This window comes from Stomoxys calcitrans, chromosome 4 (assembly GCF_963082655.1).
Source record: "Stomoxys calcitrans chromosome 4, idStoCalc2.1, whole genome shotgun sequence".
NCBI classification, from domain to species: domain Eukaryota; kingdom Metazoa; phylum Arthropoda; class Insecta; order Diptera; family Muscidae; genus Stomoxys; species Stomoxys calcitrans.
Window position 1 is genome coordinate 115,536,468 of NC_081555.1, and position 24,763 is coordinate 115,561,230.

The 24,763-nt window shown below is 39.9% G+C and overlaps 2 protein-coding genes across 5 annotated transcripts in view; one reads left to right on the forward strand and one right to left on the reverse strand.

The window, feature by feature from the left end:
- Positions 1-24,763, reverse strand: part of LOC106081960 (uncharacterized) — a 612,487-nt gene that overhangs the window by 39,230 nt on the left and 548,494 nt on the right. The window lies entirely within an intron of this gene.
- LOC131997193 (uncharacterized) lies at positions 71-9,079 on the forward strand. Of its 2 annotated transcripts, none has more exons than XM_059367732.1 (2): positions 71-1,144; positions 7,597-8,643. In XM_059367732.1, the coding sequence occupies exon 2, from the start codon at positions 7,600-7,602 to the stop codon at positions 8,536-8,538; it is 939 nt and encodes a 312-aa protein (XP_059223715.1). In that variant the 5' UTR covers positions 71-1,144; positions 7,597-7,599; the 3' UTR covers positions 8,539-8,643. The 2 variants fall into 2 exon arrangements, with proteins under 2 accessions (XP_059223715.1, XP_059223716.1); XM_059367733.1 differs by lacking the exon at positions 71-1,144 and adding an exon at positions 8,965-9,079 and having other exon boundaries at positions 7,146-8,542.

Genomic DNA, 24,763 nt, shown 5'->3' on the forward strand with positions numbered 1-24,763 from the left:
TTTCATTTCAAAAGACCCAGTGACCGAAACACAAAAAATTCGCAACAACAAAAGTGCAGTGATCCACCAATTAAAAGCAAAAGTAATAGAGAAAAGTGCGAAAAAAGGGTTGGTTACACACAACCGTACATACAGACACGTATGGACGGACGGCCAACATAAAACAAGTCACAAAACACATATAAAAGGAATTTGGCCATAGTTATTAAAAGCAACACAAAAAAAAAAATAATTTTTTTATTTATTAAGCGGCTTCGGAAACCCATAATTTGTTTTCTGGATTTATTTTATTAATTTCTTGATAAAATAATCCAACCAAAGCGGTATCAAAAAGAAATAAACAAAAAAAAAGAATAACACAGTTGCAAAGGACAAGAAGACTCATACAAAATAAAAGATAATTAAATCAACAGGGTGACCCGAAGAAAATAAAAATAATTAAATTAAATTTGTAATTTGCAAAAATTAATTAAATTTTGTTATAAACCATTAGAAAAGTGTTACAGTGACCCAAAAAACGTAAAGTGACCCGCACAGTGGAACAGAAGTGGAAAAAAGTGGAATTTCAAAAATTATAAAAAATCAAAAAAATTTTAAATTGTTGAAAGAAGTTTCTTTGTGTTAAAATGAAAAAAAAGAGCTAAAAAATTGAAAAATTTAACAATTTATCGTCCAACCCAAAATTTATGTTAATTTTTTTCTACATATTTTGAAAAATTTTTTTCTCTAAAAATCATAAATTTTTCAGTATTTTAACTTAAAAAACAAATTAAAGTGTTAAAACAGAATTATGGGTTGCTCGATAAATTTGTAAATTTTATCCCAAACTAATTCTTTCTTTTTCTATCAAACATAAAATATTGTGCATTTTCAAAAAACCCCAACAAAATCAATTTCGTGCGTTCCGTGTAAAAACACAAAAACAAAAAATCTACGCTCTGGGATAAAAACGGAAAAACCCGCTACAACGGTTAAATTCCCAAAACTTCATCAAATCAAAAACACTAAAACAACAAAATCCAAAACTCTAACGACACAAAACTACAAAAATTGCAAAAAGCGCCAACACACAATTCTGGACCCAAGCCAAGCGCCCACCTACACACACACACACATACACACACATCAAAAAAGAAGCTTCAAAGTGAGTACCATTTTGTTTTTCTATTAAAGTGCGCTTGGGTATTACGTCATACATAACCTTTTTTTCAAAAAAGGAAAAGTTCATACATTTACCCAGCGTACTTTAATATTGTTTTTGATCGTTTTTGATTATGAATCGCTAATTCGGTTGTCTGATAAATTTTGACCCAAATTAATTTAATCCAAAGTGAATTTGACCCCGATATAGCAGACCCTACTTTCAAGGCAGTGTGTAGGATTTTTGGGACAGACAACCGCGGTATTTTTGTAAAGAAAAAAAAAGTGTCTTAGTAAAAATTAAAGTGCTTTTAGAAAAGAAGAAGTTTTTTTATCAAGAATTGTTTTTGTGTGAGAAATAACGAAAATAATATTGCGTGCTGGCCTCATTTGTCTTCGAAATTTTAAAACTTCATTCTATTGCACAAATTTAAGTGGAAACGGTCGGAAAGGACTGTGGTTGTTTGTGCAATCCTTTGTTGTTTTTTATACAGAAAGCAAATTGACCCAGCGAGTCGAAGCAGTATTATTGTAAAGAATCATCTAGTCCTGTATGCCAAATTTTGAAAAGTGAAAGTTTAATTTTTTTTTGGAGAAAAATAATTTTTTTTTTTTCAACTTTAATTCGAGCGGAATTAAATTGCTGGTGTATTGCGATTTGAAAGGAAAATTTTTCTTACAATTTTTTGCGGCTATTGTATAATCGATATCATCAGAAATATTAACCTGTTTTTTTCTAGTGGCCCAGATAAAAACATTTATTACGAATTTTGTAAAAAGTTTCAGGTTTGACCCTTAGATATTTGACCCATCATCAAGACACACATTTTTTTTCTTCGCATTAGGTTTTTTAGAAATAGATTTGATTTCTACAAATAACCAGTTTTTTTGGACATTTTGTTGTAGATTTTTCCGTGGTTTTATAGTTTTTGAACCTATTTAAAACATATACAAGCCAATTACAAAATGGATAAGAATTTACGCGAAAAATTTGTAAACTGTGTGAATGATTTAGTAGATTTTGAAAGCGTTTACTCCGCGGCTAAGTCAGATGATAATATACATTCGTTAGAAATCACGCGGGTAGAACTCAATTCTTTATGGGATCAAATCAAGAAGGCATACTTAGATTGTAGGGACCGCATTCCGGAAAAGGATGAGACACCTATAGATAAAACTAAACTTCGAAATAATTACAAACAGGCACTAGAAACTTATAAACGGTGTTTAAGCTCTCTTAACGGAGAAATTTTGGCCCTTAACGAGCAACAAGATCAAGAAAAACAGGAGAGAATATCGATGACCCAACAGCGAGACAATAATGATTTTTCACCAGCTCTAAGATTGCCGCCCTGTGACACAGATGTTTTTAAAGGGGGATATCGCGAATGGCCCACCTTTAGGGACTTATTTTCAGCAATTTACATTAACAATTCAAAATTAAGTAAAGTCGAGAAGTTGTTTCACTTGACCCAAAAAACAGCAGGAGAAGCCCGCGAAATAATTTCCAATGTTCCACTGACCCATGAGGGTTTCGACATAGCGTGGAGAAATCTCGTTCATAGGTACGAAAATAAACGCATGCAGGTAAATGAGCAATTGCGAGCTCTTTTTAATTTACCTTCGGTTTCCGTTGATAACGCGTCAACAATCCAGAAATTACAGCGCACTATAGGTAGTTGTACCCAAACTTTACAGACCCTTGAAGTAGAAACGGGGGGATGGGACCCAATCTTAGTTTATCTTGTGTCAACCAAACTACCAAGAATATTTTTAGAAGAATTCGAAAGCAGCCTAGCAGATTGTTCGTCTCTTCCATCGTGGAATCAATTAGACGTATTTTTGACCCATAAATTCAAGACCCTAGAATCAGTCGGCAATATCAAGCCACAATATTCGAGATATAATCAACCCAGATCGGAGTACGATAAGCGGGAAAAGCGAGTTAATAGTTTTCAAACAAATGTAAATCCCAATTTCAAGAACACGGGCTCAAGACCCAGCAACAACACACAATCACACTATAATGCTCAGAATAACAAACCGGTTTGTCAACTTTGTAAATCCAATCATTCTTTGCGAGAATGTCCTCAATTTCTAGAAAGGTCGATCAACGATCGAATAAACATTGTTAAGACAGGTCATCTTTGCTATAACTGCCTTTCTTCGGATCATGGAGTCAGGGAGTGTAAAAGTCGTTTTAGTTGTAGGGAATGTAGTCAACGACACCACAGTTTGATACATAAAGGCAACCAGAGCCAGTACCCTACAACAGGCACACACCAACGAGGCGGAGCACGACCTAGCACCAGTGCTGCCGCTCTCAACACTTTAGTTCAACCCGGTAGACAGGAAGCACGACCTAGCACCAGTGCTACTGATCCTACCACCCTAGCTCAACCGGTTAGCGAATACGCACGCCCTAGTACCAGTGCTGCCGCTTCAACCACCCTAGTACAACCATCGGTATCGCCAAATATACAGTCCACACCTTGTTTAGAAGCACCTTGTTCAACGACTTTGACACTTCAGGAAATCAGACCCACTCCGCAACCCAAAGAGACACTTTTGTTCACAGCAATAGTTCAAATCAAATCTAGAGGACATAGATATGATGCCAGGGCAATCATCGATCCTGGGTCACAATCAACTTTCATATCAGAAAAAATTAGAAACAAATTGCAACTTCCAACAGTTAAGAATTTAATTCACGTCACAGGTTTAAGCGACGCAGTTTCTGAAACATCGACAAAAGCTTGCGTCTTCAATCTTTGCTCACGAGTAAATCCTAGTTTTGAGCTGGAGGTTTGGGCACCAGTCTTAAAGACCCTACCTTCTCATTTACCAACACACAATTTAAGGCAAAATCAATTTGGAGATTTTGCACACCTTAGTCTCGCGGACCCCCGATTCTTTGAAAGTCGACCCGTGGACATGTTAATCGGATTAGATATTGGACCCCTTATATTCACAAAAGGCGGTACTATGAAATCCTTTGGATCACTTATAGCGCAGGACACCGTTTTTGGGTGGATCATAGGAGGACCCATTACGGAAGACCCTAAATCCGACAGACAAATCACACTTTATAGTGCATCATCATTAGAAAAGATAATCACTCGCTTTTGGGAGGTGGAAGAGACCCCAAAAAAGGTTTTGAGGTCAGCAGAAGATATTTATTGCGAAAATAATTACAAAAATACAACACGACGTAATGAGGCGGGGAGATATATCGTAACTTTACCTTTTAAAAGCTGTTCAGAGATCGGTTCATCTAGGAACATCGCATTGGCACAGTTTCATAGAATGGAGAAAAAGTTGTCTAAGACCCCAGATATTAAAGCACATTATGATGCAGCCATATTAGAGTATTTGGAATTAGGACACATGAGGAAGGTAGACCCAAACAGCGTATACAAGACCCCTCACTACTACTTACCTCACCATGCAGTTATCAAACCAGATAGGGTTACCACAAAACTTAGAGTGGTTTTTAACGCATCTAGCCCAACATCAAACAAGAAAAGTCTTAACGATATCTTACATACAGGACCCATACTTCAGCAAGACCTTGTGCTACAAGTGTTGAAATGGAGATTTTTTAAGTACGTCTTCAATGCAGACGTGACAAAAATGTATCGTCAGATCTTAGTAGACCCCAATCAAACAGCTTTTCAAAGAATTCTCTTTCGTAAATCAGAAAACCACCCAATTGAGGATTACGAACTCTTAACTGTTACCTTCGGCATAAATTGCGCCCCATTTTTAGCGATTAGGACCCTTCTCCAGTTAGCAGAAGACGTGAAAGATTCTCATCCGTTAGGATCAAGAATTATTAAAGAAAATTTATATGTCGATGATGTATTAGCGGGCGGACACTCCATAGAAGAAGCTACAGCAGCTAGGAAGGAATTAGCCTCCGCATTAGAATCAGCTGGTTTCGAGCTAAGAAAATGGGCGTCAAATGACACACGTTTGTTAAAGGATTTAAATGAAGACATGCTTCTTCCAATAGATTGGTTAAATATTTCCGAAGCTTCTTCGACAAAGACCCTAGGAATTCGTTGGAATATATCAGGTGATAATTTCACTTTTACGGCCCCTACAGTTGAAGAAAAGCAAATGAGCACCAAGCGAGAAGTATTATCAACGATAGCAAAGTTTTTCGACCCATGTGGATGGTTAGCGCCAGTAATAGTTGTAGCCAAGTTAATCATGCAACAGGTTTGGCTAGATAAGGTAGAATGGGACGACTCGTTGAAGCCAGTGACTCAAATGAACTGGAATAACTTTGTGAGAGGTAGCCATTCTATAGACACTGTATCGATACCAAGATGGGTTCGGTTTACACCTGCTAGTATTGTGGAAATACATGGATTCTGCGACGCGTCAGAAAGCGCATATGCAGCCACAATTTATATACGCGTTGAACACATCGATAAAACTGTAGACACTTTTCTTCTAGCAGCCAAGACCCGAGTAGCCCCAGTTAAGAAAATCTCTCTGCCAAGGTTAGAATTATGCGGTGCAGTTATGTTGTCAAAGTTAACAAATGCCATTGTGCCTAAGCTTCAATTATCAAAGTTTACGACCCATTTCTGGACCGACTCTACAATCGTTCTAGCCTGGCTACAAAAGCCACCATGCTCATGGAGCGCTTTCGTTGGTAACAGGGTTTCAGAGATATTAGAGAACGTCGGCGGTGAGAATTGGAAACATGTTGACTCAGAATATAATCCTGCAGATGTAGCAAGTCGTGGCTGTTCTCCTGACGACTTAATAGCTCATAATTTATGGTGGACGGGACCCCAGTGGCTCAAATTGCCGCATGATCAGTGGCCGCAAGACCGAGTTAATACAGACACTAATCTTGAAGCAAAACAAGTTAAAGTATTCGCAACAGGCACTTTTGATGACCCTTTGACTCGATTTTCGTCTTTAGCTAGAGCATATCGTGTTTTGTCTTACGCAGTTAGGTTCTGGCGTAACACAGGTTCAACTAGATCCTCACTTAAAATTTCATCGCAAGAAATAACCAGCCCAGAGCTCATAGACACAAAGATGCGTCTTATAGTGGCAACTCAGAAACATTACTTCGTTGAGGAATACAGTTCTTTGACCCAAAAGAAAAGGCTTTCACCTAGAAGTAGTCTTTTACCATTCAACCCCTTCATAGATAGAAAAGGAGTAATTAGATCCAATGGTCGTTTAGTTCAATCGCCAGCTTTGACGTACAGCGAACGTCATCCAATCTTAATCCCATATGATTCGCGACTTGCACTCCTTCTAGTGGAATTTGTTCATAAAGTCTCAATGCACGGAGGCAATCAACTTATGACCCGGCTCATCCGTACGGAGTTTTGGATATTCAGATTGAAACAGTTGATCAAGAAAGTTATACACAATTGCAGAGTTTGTACCCTATATCGATTAAAGACTCAGACCCAAATTATGTCATCTCTTCCACCCGAGCGTACTACTTTATCCAGACCCTTTACGAATACAGGGGTAGATTTTGCAGGACCCTTCGGAATCAAAAGCTTAACAGCACGAGCGTGTTTAATAACCAAGGGTTATATCTGCATATTTGTTTGTTTTGCGACAAAAGCCATCCACTTAGAAGCAACAAGTGATTTATCGACTCAATCATTTCTGGCGGCATTAGCTCGTTTCATAGGAAGGAGAGGGTGCCCAGAAAAGATATATTCCGACAATGGAAAGAATTTTATAGGCGCAGCAGAAATGCTCAAGAAAGATCAGAAAGAGTTTATGAAAAGTTTACAGAGCAGCGCCATTCAGCAACATGCTCATCAGAATTTAGAGTGGAAATTTATTCCTCCAGGAGCTCCCCATATGGGGGGATTGTGGGAGGCAGGAGTTAAATCATTCAAGATACACCTTAAGAAGTCTATGCCCAAAATGAACTTCACGTTCGAAGAACTGTCAACCATATTGGCACGTATCGAGGCCTGCCTCAATTCACGACCCCTTAGTCCAGCTTCTGAAGACCCTAACGATTTAGCACCCTTGACCCCAGCTCACTTCCTTATAGGCTCTTCCCTTTTGACCCCGGCAGAACCCGACATCTCAGAGGAGGACATAACGCTTGCAAATCGGTGGAAGAGATTAAAGATTATATCCCAAAACTTTTGTCAGAGGTGGAAGTCAGAGTACTTAAATGAGCTTCACCGTAGATACAAATGGAAGTATCAGCAAGATAACATACAGGTCAATGATTTAGTTGTCATCAGGGATGAGAGATATCCCACCGAGTGGAAGTTAGGACGAGTTTTTAAAACATACCCCGGTGTTGATCAGAACACTCGAGTTGTAGATATTCGAACTTCCAATGGCATAGTCAGTCGACCCATAACTAAGATTGTCAAATTATTCTCAGACACCCCTAGCAATTCATAATCACATCAAAACACGGTACTCACGAGATTTTGGTTACAGATAATGGCCGGATATTTACCTCGCCCAGAGTCCCCACGACCCGCCAGACCCACACGCCCTCGCTTCGACCCACGGGAACCCAGGTATCGCCCCGCATCTTGGCAGTATGCCTGTGGCCTCTGCCAGGAGGACCACGCCATACGGTCATGCCCGCGGTTCCGGCAAATGACACCGTATCAGAGATACGAGACAGTTGAGAGACGGAGTTACTGTCGGAACTGTCTGGCGCGCAGCCATCTGGCCCCAGACTGCCCCGTGGTCACTGCCTGCCGAACATGCGACTACCGCCATCACACAATGCTGCATGGAGCCCCACAGCTTAGGAAGACATACGGCAGCTACAGCCCGCCCCCAATGGAGATTGCCAACCCACGGCAACTTGCAATCGAACCAGCCAACCAGATGCCCATCGTCCAAGGCCCTCCCCCGGTCGAGATACCTTACAGCCGGGCCACTGTTTTTGTACCCACGGCGATGGTGGAATTGGCACCCGAGGAGCAGGACGATTGGGCTGGGGTACGGGTACTTTTGTGCCAGGCATCGACCATCACCCGAATCGCGGCAGCCACAGTAACTCGCCTGGGGATACCAACGAGAGAGCGCAGAGGGCACCGTCTGGCAACAATAAGACTTCGGTCAAGGCATGCGTCGAGGAGGACCATGTATACCATCCAGGCAGTGGTGACCCGGGATTTGCCGCGACGACCCTATTCAGATCCCATCATTCCCGACCCCACAAGCAGCCTAAGATCCCTTCCTTTGGCAGATGCTGACCCTAGGGGCAACGAACCAATCGATGTAGAGGTAGGGGCCGATGCCTACGCCCACCTCCGGAGGAGTGGTGTTGTACAACCCGGATTGGGAGCCGTCTTCGCCCAGGAGACAGATTGGGGATACGTGTTCGTCGGCCCAGTCACCTCACAGGCAAGAAACCAAAATTAAAAAGGTAAGATGTCACTTCGTCACTTGGAGGGGGAGAATGTTCAAGGTACGTTTGAACATGAAGTCATGTGCACCCATGTGCAGACATGCGTTCACGTATGCACATGACCCACTGTGCATAAAGGTACATTGAAGTAAGTTCTTAATCGCTGATTCCGCCTTGATTTCATATTTGTTTACCTGGAATTGTTGCTTGTAGCTTGGAAAGTTGACCGTTTTCGCGGGGTCCAAGTGACAAGCAACAACCAGAAAAAGATCAGTCTCGTTTTAAATCTCAAACCCGCGCATCGTATTCTCTCCCCCTCAAAGTGAAAACCCAAGTGAAGTGAAAAGTAAAAAGTGAACATACATACAAACATATATAACTAGAGTGAACATTGCAACAATAAACTTTGAAACAGTGAACTAATATATTTAACATTTTAGATACAAAGTGACACAATAACAACCGACTCAAAAACCAAATCTACACTCGACCCACAATTGCAACATCACAACAACCATAAGTGCGGGACACAACATACAACACCAACTAATTCTAATATTGCAAACCCCCCACCTGTTAAATACAATGTCTATCTACTACAATCAACTATACTCATAATTTAAATTTTAATCTACTTACTACTGCTACTTAAATCTATGAATTGTGCTATCTAAACCTAAATATTTGCCACTTAAACACTACGATCTACTTATAACTAATGAATTTAAATAACATAGAAAAGAACATCACAATAAACAATCACCACCACATTTGAATTTTAAACATAAAACTTCCTATGTTTTATTTCGGAAGGCAAAACCCTTAGTTTGACCCCAGACACACTGTTCCAAATTTCGGCGACATCGGATAATAAATGCCCCTTTAATGGGCCCAAAACCCTTAATCGAAAGATCGGTCTATATGGCAGCTATATCCACATCTGGACCGATCTAGGCCAAATTTAAGAAGGATGTCGAAGGGTTTTACACAACTCACTGTTCCAAATGTCGGCGACATCGGACAATAAATGAGCCTCTTATGGGCCCAAAACCTTAAATCGAGAGATCGGTCTATATGGTAGCTATATCCAAATCTAGGCCAAATTGAAGAAGGATATCGAAGCGCCTAACACATCTCACTGTTGAAAATTCCGGCGAAATCGAACATTAAATGCGACTTTTATGGGTCCAAAACCTTAAATCGAGAGATCGGTCTATATGACAGCTATAACCAAATTTTCACCGATGTAGGCCAATTTGAAGAAGGATATCGAAGCGCCTAACACAACTCACTGTCTCAAATTTTGGCAAAATCGGACAATAAATGCGACTTTTATGGGCGCAAGACCTTAAATCGAGAGATCGGTCTATATGGCAGCTATATCCAAGTCTGGACCGATCTGGGAAAAATTAAAGAAGGATGTGGAAGGGCCTAACATAACTCACTGTCCCAAATTTCAGCAAAATCGGATAATAAATGTGGCTTCTATGGGCCTAAGACACTAAATCGGCGGATCGGTCTATATGGGGGCTATATCAAGATATAGTCCCATATAGTCCATCTTCGAACTTAACCTGCGTATGGTCAAAAAAAGAATCTGTGCAAAGTTTCAGCTCAATATCTCTATGTTCTAAGCGACAGGCAGACGGACGGACATGGCTAGATCGTCTTAGATTCGATTTTCTATTTTTTTTTTTTTTTTGATATGTTGCAAACGGAAACGGGAGGCCACCGTAGCGCAGAGGTTAGCATGTGCGCTTATGACGCTGAACGCCTGGGTTCGAATCCTGGCGAGACCAACAGAAAAAATGTTAACTAGTTGTTTTCCCTTCCTAATGCTGGCGACATTTGTGAGGTACTATACCATGTAAAACTTCTCTCAAACGAGGTGTCGCACTGCGGCTCGCCGTTCGGACTCGGCTATAAAAAGGAGGCCCCATATCATTAAGTTTAAACTTGAATCGGACTGCACTCATTGATATGTGAGAAGTTTGCCCCTGTTCCTTAGTGGAATGTTCATGGGCAAAATTTGCATTTTTGCAAACGGAATGACAAAATGAATATACTTCCATCCTTCGGTGGTGGGTATAAAAATATAAGGAATGACAAATGTCGGGCAGTTCCGGCCATATATATTTCGAATAAGAGAATCCATTACGTCAAATATTCAAAACATCGTTTAAGAAATAACCACATTATTGCAATATTGACTCAAATCGGACGAACATATAGTTGGGAGCTTTATCTAAATCTGAACCAATTTTTTGCCATTTCACTAGGTCTCTAGGCCCAAAAAAATGTCTGTGCCAAATTGGAAGATGATCAAATGAGAATTGTACAAAAATAACATGGACAGGCGGACGGACGGACAGACAGGCAGACAGCTAAATCAAACCAAAAATTGATTGTGAGTCAATCCGTACACCTATAAATGAGTCCATTTCCCTTTCTTCTGGGTATTACAAATAAATACACTAAGTTATAATACCCTGTAGGGTATGAGGGCACAACAATTTTAGTTAACGCCCAATTTTTTAAAAAATTAACTACAAATACAAAATTGCAGCTAACCACAAACAACTAAAAGCGTGCTAAGTTTGGCCGGGCCGAATCTTATACACCCTCGACCATGGATCGCATTTGTCAAGTTCTTTGAATGACTTTTTAAATATATATTTGAGCTACATCAAGTTATTGACCGATATGGACTGCACTTGTCATGGATGTTAGAAGTCATAGAAAAATATTACCTTCAAAATTTCAGGGAAATCGAGTAAAAATTGCGCCCATCACTGCCTAAGAGTATCAAATTGGGAGATCGATTTATATGGCAGACATATAAGGTTATCAATCAATTTACACCATACTTAGCAGAGTTGTTGGTTGTCATACCAAAACGACATATGCAAAATTTCAACCAGATTGGATAGAAATGGCGCCCTATAGAAGCTCATGAAGTCTATTTGGCGGCTATATTAGGTAATGGACTGATTTAGACCATACTTGGCACAGTTGCTGGATGTCGTTCCTCAACGATATGTGCAAAATTTTAGCCAACACGGATAAGAATTACGCCCTCTAGAAGCTCAAAAATCTAATCGGGAGATCGGTTTATGTGGCAGCTCTATCATATTATGAAACGATTTGAACCATATAAACCGATCTGGGATCTTGACTTCTTGAGCCACTAGAGGGCGCAATTATTATCCGATTTGGCTGAAATTAATCTATAGCTTGATACAGCTCCCACATAAACCGATCTCCCTATTTTACTTTTTGAGCTCCTGAAGGACGCAATTCTTTTTCAAATTGGCTGACTTTTACACAATGACTTCTATTATGGTCTCCAACTTTCGATTCAATTGTGGTCCGGATCGGACTATAACTTAATATAGCTCCAATAGCATATCAATTATTTACTTTTATCCTTTGTTGGTCTAAAAAGAGATACCGGGAAAAGAACTCGACAAAAGCGATCCAGGCTTGTTGTTCGGGCCGGGCCGAACAGCAAGCCAATTATAGGCTTAGGTGTATGTCCATGGTGTCATGGGGCGGATTAATATCCGCACCCTGTTTTTATACCCACCACCATAGGATGGAGGTGTACTAATCTAGTCATTCCATTTGTAACAACTCGAAATATTCGTCTAATACTCCATAAAGTATACATTGGGTTGCCCAAAAAGTAATTGCGGATTTTTCTTATAGTCGGCGTTGACAAATTTTTTCACAGTTTGTGACTCGGTAATTGCATTCATTCTTTTGTCAGTTATCAGCTATTACTTTTAGCTTCCTTTAGAAAAAAAGTGTAAAAAAGTATATTTGATTAAAATTCATTCTGAGTTTTATTAAAAATGCATTTACTTTCTTTTAAAAAATCCGCAATTACTTTTTGGGCAACCCAATATATTTATATTTTTGATCGTCTCGACATTCTGAGTCGTCTAGCCATGTACGTCCGTTCGTCTGTCGAAATCACGATTGCGATCGACATACTTCTGTAATATGGCAGAGATCGTCCCAGATTTGGATATAGCTTTCGTATAGACAGCTTTCGATTCAAAGTTTTGGACCCATAAAAGGCGTATTTATTGTCCGATGTCGCCGAAATTTGGGACGCTTGAAATCTTGCGCAGACACTTTATATTGATGTATGTCGTTGGGAATTGCAAATAGGTCATATCGGATCAGATTTAGATATAGCTACCATCTCACCGACGCGAAAGCCGGGCCATGACAAAGGAAATGCTCCAACGTCTCATCATCTTCCCCGCATGCCCTACACATGCTATCACTTGTCGCACCGATTTTACATAAGTGAGCTCGTAATCCTATGTGTCCCGTTATGACACCAAAAGCTATACTGGCCTCCTTCATTTTCTTTTCAGTAAAAGCCTCGTCTTCTCACGTTCTGGATCCACCCATAGGATTTTCGCCGTCCTACCGACCGTTTCGCTGTTCCACAATGTTGCGTGCGTATTTGTGGCCCACTCCTTAAAGTCGGACTGCGTCGACCCGAAAGGCTTCGGGTTAATCAAGTTTATTGACGGCAGTCCTCTGGCCTTCACCTCCAAATCGCCTGCCCTTTCATTTCCCCTTACTACGTTATGGCCCGGCACCCAAACGATGCGGATTTTTCCATCCTCAGAGAAGGATTAACGCCTTCTCTTCCTTCTTACACTGCAAGGCTGTTCGTGACCTTACCGTCCTGGCTGTTATTAACCTTATGAAAATTTTACCGTCGGTAAAGGTGTTTAACTCGACGTCCTCGCGTTAGCACCACACCACTTCACGCATTCCGTGATCGCCCGGATCTCCACCTACAGGACCGTATTATGGTCAGGCAGTCTAAAACAGATCTCAGTCCCTGGGTTATCAATGTAAACCCCCATGCCCACTCTGTCCTCTAGCTTTGACCTGTCCGTGTAACATTATCTTCCATATGGCAATACTAGGATTCCGCCAATCCAAGAAAAGGTTCATCTCAGGTATCCGATCGGAAACCTCTTCCCTTCCTTTCAGGTTTCCTATCGTCGCCTCGATTATATCGCGGAGGCCCCATATCATTGAGCTTAAAACTTGAATCGGACTGCTTTCATTGATATGTGAGAAGTTTGCACCTGTACTTTTGTGGAACGTTCATGGGCAAAATTTGCATTTGCAAGTCCCGTGCGATCATCAGCAATGGATTGTTATCTAAGGTAGAGATTGAACTCATTGCCACCATGACTCTAAGGTTTGCCATAAGTAGGTCCTTAAGTTACTGGACGTTTCTGACCACCGCGACGAAAATGAATTCTATTTTTCACAAAATTTTGTTTTGCATGTATCCTCCAATCGTCGTGCTTAATTGGAACGATTTGGTCGCGGAAAAAGATGTGGTTCTGTCAATTGCCGATACTGCCAAACTCGAATGCAAAACAAGTAGCGCACAATTGTATAGAGTTTTTGCATGTTCCTGTTGGCTCTCATTTTAAAAAGACCTTACGCGAGTTTATTTTTTGTTCTTGTTCCCATCCATTTTCCAATCAAAGTATCATTTTTTCAGCCTGCGGAACACGTGCTGAAACCCCATAACATTTCTGTTTTCAACGTCAAAAATATCATTCCTTAGCTCTTTATAGCCTGCAGCACTACTGTGGTACAGGGTATTATAACTTAGTGCATTTGTTTGTAACACCCAAAAGGAAAAGAGATAGTCCCATCGATAAGTATACCCATCGACTCAGAATCACCTTCTGATTCAATTTAGCTATGGCCGTCTGTCCGTCCGCCGTCTGTCTGTCTGTCCATGTTAATTAGTGTACAAAGTACAGGTCGCAGTTTTCATCCGATCGTCTTCAAATTTGGTACAGGCATGTTTTTCGGCCTAGAGACGAAGCCTTAAAATTGGAAAAAATCGGTTCAGATTTAGATATAGCTCCCATCTTTATGTTCGTCCGATTTTCAGTAATAATGCAATAAAATGGCCATTAGTTAACCGATTCTCTCGAAATTTGGCAGGAAGGATTTTCTTTTGACTCCCGAAATTACTGGTGAATTTCATGAAAATCGGTTCAGATTTAGATATAGCTCTCATATATATATATCGCCCGATTTTCACTCCTAGAGCCACTGCAAGCGTATTTCTGGACCAATCTTCCCAAAACTGGCAATTTGCAATAATGATGTCATTTGTCAACCGTAGTTATTACAGTTTGATCACATTTGCTCTCCGAGGTCAAAATTGGTTCAGAATGGGATAAAGCTCCCACATTGTACTTATAGGGTAGGTGTAGGGTGTTATAGAGTCGGCGCCGTCCGACTTTTGTCCGTTCTTACTGGTTTTATTATCCCTAATTATCGCAAAAATCATGATTCATGCTATGCATAAATTATTCGTTACGCACTGTATTCGTAGAATTCGCAGCTAATGGATTAAGAGCAAGGTTGTCCCGATTAATTTTAATTCCTAATTATGATTCTTTCGCAAGAAAAAGGTCGAACACTTTTTTGCTTGGCTCGTCGATTGGTCAGGTTTCATTTTATTTAATTATATTAAATTATTGGAAAAGTTCTGGTGCCCTTTTTCTGTTTGGCTCCTCATTTATTTAGCTTGACGTTTTTGGGATAGAATTTTAAAAGTTTAGCCAAGCCATATCCCCCCGCCTAGAGATAGGAGGATGAGGCGGTGGTTTTGGATGCATATTTGAAACGATATCTATGATTATTTTTTTTTTGGTTTGGCATGTTTGATAACTTTGAGGCCCATCTATCTCATAATAATTTTAATCATAACAATACTTGACAGGGTTTTCCCCATGACTTTGACCAAAGGATTTGCGCATTTGTACAAGACGTCGAGCAAAAAGTTTGTAGAAAATATTTCCAAAGGATTATTGACAATGATTTTATGGGAATCCAATAGATATTTTATATACTCTTCACTGGTTTCATAGTGTCTGTGTCTGTGCACTTGTGTGGGTGCGTCTGTATGAAGGTATGCATAATATTGAGAAAACTTCTAGATTAGTCAATAAAAAGTTGGCAAAGTCAAAATCCCACTCAATTGTGTCTGGCTGGGGTCGTGGCACATCAGAACCCCAACCACAGCATTATAGAGTTGGTTTGGGGGAGTAAAATATGGTTTTTGTGGCTATTGTAGGTTTTTATTTATGAAGAAAAAAAAATTAGTTTTAGTTAAATAATCGCTTAATATATGACAGTTTGATGCTGGACCTACATCAAAGATTTTATTTTCTTTGGCATAGGCTTCAATGAGAGGTTGGAAAAATTATTAATTTACAAAATCATGCAAAAGTACAAAGAGGTAAGGAAGGATTACCAAGTAGATACAAATTTATGAAATCTTCTCTAAGAACCAAAAATTTTAGCGAAATTTTAACCAAATACAAAATTTTAAGACAATTTTCTAGAAACGAAAGTAAAATTATTTTTAAAAGACTAAATGTCATTGAAAATGTTCCTATAGATAAAGCTTACGAAAATTTTTACAATTTTTGCAAAAGCAAAAAAAAAAAAAAAAACAAGTAAAAAGTGTTAAGTTCGGCCGTGCCGAACTTTGGATACGCACCCCCATGAATAAATTATCCATCCTCTTTTATAAAACTTCATTACCATATCCATATTAATATGCAAATGTGGTCTGGTACAGATCATGTTTCATTCAGGTCTCTTATACACGTCACAGTTTCAACGAAGTCGGGTAACAAATCCGATTTTTACCGGATTTGGACCCTAAATTGGAAAATAATATAATCTGATCTGAGCCATATGCTGGTAGGATGACGAGAGGCTTATTACAAGTCACTGCGTCAAATTCCAGCAAAATCGGATAATAAACACAGCTTTTATCGGCTTAAGATCCTTAATCGGCAGATCGGTCTATATGACAGCTATATCTGAATAAAGACCGATCTGAACCATATTTGAGTCGGATATCGGGAGGCTTTAATCAACTCACTATTTCTAATTTCAGCGAAATCGGATAATAATTGCAGCTTTTATGGGCTTAAGACCCTAAATCGGCAGACCGGCCTATATGGCAGCTATATCTTAATATAGCCCCATCTATACCATATTTAGGTGTGGCGACGGAAAGCTTAAAATAACTCACTGTTTAGAAATCGGGTTTAAGTGCAGCTTTTATGGGCTCAAGGCCCGTTATAAGCAAATCGGTCTATATGGCGGCTATATCTGAATATATTTCTAATATCGCATCATCTTTCCACATGCTCTTGCATCTATCACTTCCCAGACCTATTTTGCATAAGTGAGCTCTTAGTTGTATGTGTTCCGTTATGATACCGAAAGTAATACTGACCCCCTTCTTACTTCGTTTCAGTAATAACCTCGATTTTTCACGATCTCCTAAGAGGAATTTCATTGACCTTACGACCGTTTCGCGTTCGTCGCACTCGCCCTTAACTCACACTGCGTTGCTCTGAAAGGCTTCGGGTTAACCAAGTTTATTGACGATAGTCCTATGGCCTTCACTGCCAAATCGTCCAATCTTTCATTCCCCCTTACCACGCGACGACGAAAATCATATGTGGATATACGTGGTCGTAAAAGACTAGGGTATAACTGGAAGGATGTAAGATGGAGGTAGTAAAGCTTTCGGTATTACAACGGGACACATACGATTCCTGGTTGCTAATGGCATCATGGTCTGCTTATTGTCCGTAAGGATGTTCACACTCGATTCCAAGACTGTTTGTGACATTACTCTCCAGGTTGTTATTGCCCTCATGGTCTGTTTACTGTCCGTAAGGATGTTCACACTCGAAGTCCTAGCGTTAAGCCCACACCACTTCACGCATTCCGTGATCGCAGAGATCTCCAGTCGAGAAGAGATCTCAGTCTCTGGGTTCGCAATGTAGATGTCCAGGCCTACTCTGTCCTCCTGCTTTGATTCATCTGTGTAGCATGATCTTCCAGATGGCAATATCAGAGATCCGTCAATCCAAGACTGTGCCTCCGGCAGCAATTCCCCAAACCCGACTTCAAGTGTCGTCTCAGGTATGCGATCGGAAACCTATTATATTCCTTCCAGGTTTCATATCGTCGAATCGTTTATACCGCGAAGTTAAGACCTGCTCATTTCCTCTATCCATTCTCCATCGGTATGTCTATGGGTCGGATATCAAGAATGGTCTCCATTGCCCTAATAGGAGTGGTCCTCATCGCTCTGCCTGTTCTAAGACAACATCTTCTGTGAACTCTGAGCTCATGAAGTGCAATCGCGAGATCAGTTAATATGGGACCTATATCAGATTTCAGACCGATTCAGGCCATACATGGCACGTATGTTGAATGTAAGAGAAGAAGTCATTGTGCAATTTTACCAAATCAGGTAAAAATTGCGTTCTTTGAGGCCCAAGATCTTCAAATCCGGAGATCAGTCTATACGTTAGCTATTTTAAAACATGCAGCAGTTTGAGCTATTTTAAAACACGTACCATTTACAAAATTTTAAACGCTTCGAAAGTTAATATACTTTAGACTGGCAGAAGGACAGGTGGATGTCCGCCTGTCCTTCTGGGATGGACTGGGCTAATTCAACATAGAAAGTCAAGACGATCAAAAATATTTATAGTTTGTTGGACCTCAGATCGTTAAAGAAAATAATTAAACTTTAAACTGATGGCTTTGGTGCAGGCACATCCTCCCGCAGAGACAAAGAAGGATATCTGGTAACTAATACAGATAGCATGCTGAGGATATGGAGAGAACGTTTTACCCAACTGCTAGTGTCCGACGTTGGCGACGAAGAGGATACCGAAGAACCAATCCATGATGATGGTATAGAATGTTTACCTCCTAGTCAAAAAGAGGTCCAAGTAGCAGTGACCCGACTAAAGTACAACAAGGCAGCAGGAGCCGACGGGTTACCCTCTGTACTATTTTAGACCGGATGCGACACGCTTATAAGTCGAATGCTTCAGCATATCTGCGCAATCTGGCAAGAAGAACGCATACCCAATGATTGGAACCTCTGCATACTATATCCCGTACACAAGAATGGAGACTAGAAGGAGTGTGCCAACTACAGAGGAATAAGTTTCCTCCTCATTGCATACAGGATTCACTCGAGCGTACTGTGTGAAAGATTAAATCCTAAAGTCAATGAGATAATTGGATCCTATCAATGCGGCTTTAGACCTGGTAAATCCACCCTAGACCAGATATTCATACTGCGCCAAATCTTGGAAAAGACCCGAGAATGAAAAATCAACACCTACCATATCTTTGTTGACTACAAAGCCGCTTTCGATACCCCTTTACGTTCGAAGGTATTTTAAGCCATGTCTTAGATTGGTATCCCTGCTAAATTAATGAGACTTTGCAGGATGACACTTGCTGATACGCGTTTCTCAGTAAGAATAGGAAAGAATCTCTCCGAAAGCATTTAATACCAAACAAGGTTTCAGACAAGGAAACATCCTATGGTGTGATCTCTTTAATATCCTGCTGAAGAAGAAGATACGAGATGCAGATGTGAATATATATGGCACACTAATCACAAGAGAACACATGCTACTCGCCTATGCCGACGACATCGATATCATAGCTCGGTCACCGGAAGTAGTAACTGCAGCCTTTGAAAGAATCGAAAGAGATTCACTAAAAATGGGTCTGGCAGATAAGACGTAATTGACAACACCTTTCAAAACGCCTTGTATAACCGGGCAGATAAAGAAAATGGAGAAAATTGGGAACCACAACTTTGAGATAGTCAGCAACTTCATCTACCTCGGCACCGCCGTAAACGAAACTGATGACACCAGTTTTGAGGTTTACCGAAGAATAACAAGGTCATATCTCGATAGACGCAGAATTCATTTTACAAGACACTGATCCTACCCGTGTTTTTATATGGTTCTTTGGCATAGGCACTTGTGAAAGCAGATGAGGCAGTGCTTGGAGTATTTGAGAGAAAGATTCTTCGTAAAATTTATGGACCAATTTGCGTTAATGGAGAATATAGGCGTCGTATGAACCACGAACTGTATGAGCTGTATGACAACGATATCATAGTTACACGTTTCAAAATACAATGGCTGTGTTGGCTAGGTCATGTTGTCAGAGTGGATGAAGAAGCTTCAGCAAAGAAGTTTTTGAAGGCAAATGCGGTGGTACTCGCAAACCGGGACGACCAAATGCTCCACGGAAAGATGAAGTGGTAGGAGACACCACGAAACTTGGCACAGAAGATCGATGCGCTTGGAACGCTATTCTACGTGCGGCTAGTGGAACAAATGTTCTGCTATACACTTAATTCAATTTGTTATTCAAAACAGCAAAACTGTTTGCATAAACGGCAGTTTTTGCCTGCTGAAATTGGGAAAGCTCCGATTTGTAAGGTGTCCATCGTAACCACGGGAAGCTTAGCTGAAAGGTTGCGGATGGTGGAAAGCTTCGTTTTTATGCGGAGTAGCTGCAAATGCAGCCGCGGGCAGTCAGCGATTTTCGAGAGATCTCAAATCGAGAGATCGGCTTATGTGGGAGCTATATCAGATTAAAGACTAATTTGCACCGTACTAAGCGCGATTGTTGAAAGCCATAGCGGAACATTACATGCAAAATTTCAGCCAAATCAGACAAAAATTGCGACTTTTAGGGGATCAAGATGTCAAATCAGGAGATCGGTTTATATGGGAGCTATATCAGATTCTAAACCGATTTGGACCGTACTTGGCAAAGTTGTTGGAAGTCATAGCAAAACACTACATACAAAATCGGACAAAAATTGAGGCTTGTAAAAGCTGAAGAAGTCAAATCGTGATATCGGTTTATATGGGAGCTATATCCGTAATAGACGGATTCGTACCGTACTTGGCACTGTTGCTGAAAGTCATTACAGGACACTATATGCAAAATTTCAGTCAAATCGGACAAAAATTCCCGCTTGTAGGGGCTCAAGAAGTCAAATCGGGATATCGGTTTATATGATAGCTATATCAGGTTAAAAAATGATTTGGACCATACCTAGCACAGTTGTTTGAAGTCACTGAAGAGCACTACACGCTCCATTTCAGCCAAATCGTATAAAAATTGCGACTTTTAAGAGCACAAGAAGTCAAATCGGTTGATCGGTTTATATGGGGGCTATATCAGGTTATAGACGGATTCAGGCCATACTTGACACAGTTGTTGAAAGTCATAACGGGATACTATGTGCACAACATCAGTCAAATCGGACAAAAAATAGCGGCTTGTAAGGACTCAAGAAGTCAAATCTGGAGATCGGTTTATATGGGACCGATTTGTACCGTAGTTGGGACATTTGTTGCAAGTCATAACAGAACACTACGTGCAAAATTTCTGCAAAATCGGACAAAAATTGCGGCGTGTAAGGGCTCAAGAAATTAAATCGGGAGATCGATTTATATGGGAGCAATAACTAATTCTGAACCGATATGGCCCATTTGCAAAATTTCAAGCGGCTAGCCCTACGCGTTCAATCGCTAGCGTGATTTTGACAGACGGACCGACGGACAAGGCTAGATCGCCTCAGAACGTCGGGACGATCAAGAATATATATACATTATGGGGTCTTAGACAAATATTTCGAGGAGCTACAACCGGAATGACTAGATTAGAGTACCCGCATGGTGGTGGGTATAAAAATGTAAAATTCATGACTAACGTTCAACAGTGGTGTGAAATGAACATAGTTACTAAATAAATAGTTTTACCCAAATAACACAATTTTTTTCCCCAAAGATATTCCAAACTATTTTTTGTTTGACTGTATAACTGCTAAGTGTGCCAAATTAACATGGCCTATCCTAAGGAAATAGTTAATGAATTTGTCCTCTTATTAATCTAATTTTACCTAGTCTAAACTATTGCTTTTTCATTGTTACAAATTAAGTTCTAGAACATGATTAAAACCGCCGAGTGCTTATTAACCATAGAGCTCAGTGTATACTTAGTCTATTTTTATCCAAGCAAATCAAATCAAGAAGTATCGACAACTATTTAGCATTCAGAATTAATGAAAAATTCAACTTTTACCTTCAAACAAAGTTTGTTAATATAGTTTCAGTTGGGAGAGGTTTTTAATGGAACCAATTCTGTGGTTATTTGAGGCCACACTGAGAGGCTTTACACATTTTCCAATTCTCTAGAAATGGGAATAACGGCAACAGGCCGCTCACAACATCACACCACAGCATACTACTAACTTCGAATTACTTTCATTAAAAAGTTTCCATTTCAAGTTGAAAACAAACACCGTCATGGCGGATGACCAAAAGGAATGTCGATAAACACATCGAAACCATCGGAGTGAGAGGATTTTGCAATTTACAAGCTACACAGACGGCCAAAGACGGACAGACGACTTTAGCTTCAACTAACCGTGACGACTAGAAATATTGAGCACATCGATATATCTAGGGAGGGAGGCATCATTCTTCATGATGGTCGAACAAAAAAACACTCTCTCAATCAACCATCATGACTCTGTGCCCATTGATAGGCAACTTTTGGTGTGGGTTTGTGTGCAGACAACACCACCCTTCTCACCCACACGAATGCAAAATACGTATTCATGAGAACAATCTTATATAGAGAGATAGAATGTCCAACAAGTGGAAGCTATTAATGGCCATAATAAAGAATGAACAAGAGCAAGGCAAACATTCACACCCACCAGAATGGAAGGGAAGCCAGAGAGCTAGCCATCATTTGATAGACACGGTCCTGGCGTGCAATACTGTATGGCATAGAAAAAAAAATATTCCAATACAAATTGCTTCGATAACTCATTTTGTTGAATTTTTCCTCGTTTCATGCTTCAATTGGCCATGGTGAATAGTGGTAGCCAATAGTCGTAGTATTTTGTCCCGGCGGTATGCTAGCCTACATCCCTCCAGGCACAAAACGTTGATAGCATTACCCAGATATAGGGCTTCATTACAATTTAATTTGTTTTTCAACAATCATTGAATTTAAGAAGAACCCCCCGACTACGTTTTTATTGCGTGCGCCGTTTTTGGAGGAAGGTATGATTCAAGCTATTCTATTGAATAATAATTTGTAATTTCAAGGTAATAACCATTTCAATTATCATAATTTATCTTTTTTGTGGCAGACAATTAGCAAAATGAGTATGCAAAAGAGCCCAAATACGATTGGCTTTTGAATTTGAAGCGATACTCGTAAGGCTTTTGGTAAAATCTATTGAAATGGTACGTCATTCTGCTTCCTTGGGGGTTTAAGGTTTCTTGTTTTCGGCACAGAGGCTTGGAGGTATAATTGTGAAAATGATTATGAATCAGTAGAATACAGGGTTGGAGGAATAAAAGACATTTTAAGAAATTAATATGTAAAACAGGGAACAACTCGGAATACGTTAGCTTTCTATGTTTTAAATTAGCTGTTAAATTTCTTCGTAGTTTGGATTCAAATCAAATTATGCGAAACTTTGTAGCATAATTTTGAATTTTGCTGAAAAATCTCAAAACTTGAAGTTTGTAAATAAAGAAGTAGTAACGAACCTCAAAAAGGCATACGAAGCCATCATATATGGGTTGCCCAAAAAGTAATTGCGGATTTTTTAAAAGAAAGTAAATGCATTTTTAATAAAACTTGGAACTTTAATCAAATATACTTTTTTACACCTTTTTTCTAAAGCAAGCTAAAAGTAACAGCTGATAACTGACAGAAGAAAGAATGCAATTACAGAGTCACAAGCTGTGAAAAAATTTGTCAACGCAGACTATATGAAAAAGCCGCAATTACTTTTTGGGCAACCCAATACTATACGCTGCCAAGTCTACATAATAAGCAAAACATTACATCTTTCTTACCCAAAACCATGGAACGTATAGTGGATACCATGATAAAGGGCATACAGCATATTGCTTAGATATGGTATTCTATGTCAAGGAAAGGTCGTTGGAGACCGCCCTGAAGAAGATTGGAAATAAAATGTAAGAATCATTTGATGTACATGGTGTAAACTCTGGAGGTACTGTTGACATCGAAGGGTCTTTCAAAAATGTAATGACCGACACACTCGTTCAATCCTTAGATCCTAGTCCTTTAATACTAAATAAGCCTAGCCTATGGCTAGACGGATATATATTGGGTTCCGGCCGACACAGGATAACTGTGGCACTACAGAGGCTAGAAATTCAAGGGATGAGTAGCTGAAAGTTACCGGGCGCTTCCACAGGTTGCGAATAGTGGAAAGATTCGTATTCATGCGGAGTAGCTTTAAATGCGTCTGCGGACAGTCATCGTTTCGAGAGGAGATTCTCAGTGGCACCTACTCATACTTAAATACTGAGTGCCGACGTTACTCCAGCTTTACTCCGGTGGATGAGATCATCAGGCTTACTTGTGTTCATACCACGGAGAAAGACATGGACGAGCAAACCAAGGACATTTTCCACGAACCCCCTAGAGAGGAAGAATACGACCGATGCTCCGCAAATATTTCAAAGAAATACCGAAAATACGCATTTCGGACAAAGATAGTTTCTAAATCGGTACTTTGGAATAAAAAAAACATAGGTCCAAGTGGGGGATCTCGCCTTTGAGCTTTTAGAACTCGAGGGGTCTGTCCAAATATTTGAGGAAAATTTGTCTATTATATAGCACACGTTTATGATGACATATCTTGTTAAAACTTCACTTACAACGCATTTAAAATATGTCTTATTTATACACTTTTTATACCCTTCACCATAGGATGGGGGTATACTAATTTCGTCATTCTGTTTGTAACTCCTCGAAATATTCATCTAAGACCCCATAAAGTATATATATTCTTGATCGTCATGCCATTTTAAGTCGAATTAGTCATTTCCGTCCGTTTGTCTGTCCGTCCGTCCATATTGAGGTGTTTTATTATAACTTCCAATAACTCTGCTGAGTATGGTTTAAATCGATACATAACCTGATATAGCTGCCATATAAACCGATCTGGGGTCTTGACTTCTTGAGCCTCTACAGGGAGCAATTCCTATCCGATTTGGCTGAAATATTGCATGACGTGTTTTGAAAAGACTTCCAACAACTGTATTAAGAATGGTTCAAATCAGTCCATAACCTAACATAGATGCCATATAAACCGATCTGGGGTCTTGATTTCTTGAGCCTTTAGAAGACGCAATTATTATCCGATTTAGCTGAAATTTAGGATGAAGTGTTTTGTTATGACTTTCATCAACTTTGCAAAGAATAGTTCAAATCGGTACATAACCTGATATAGCTGCCATA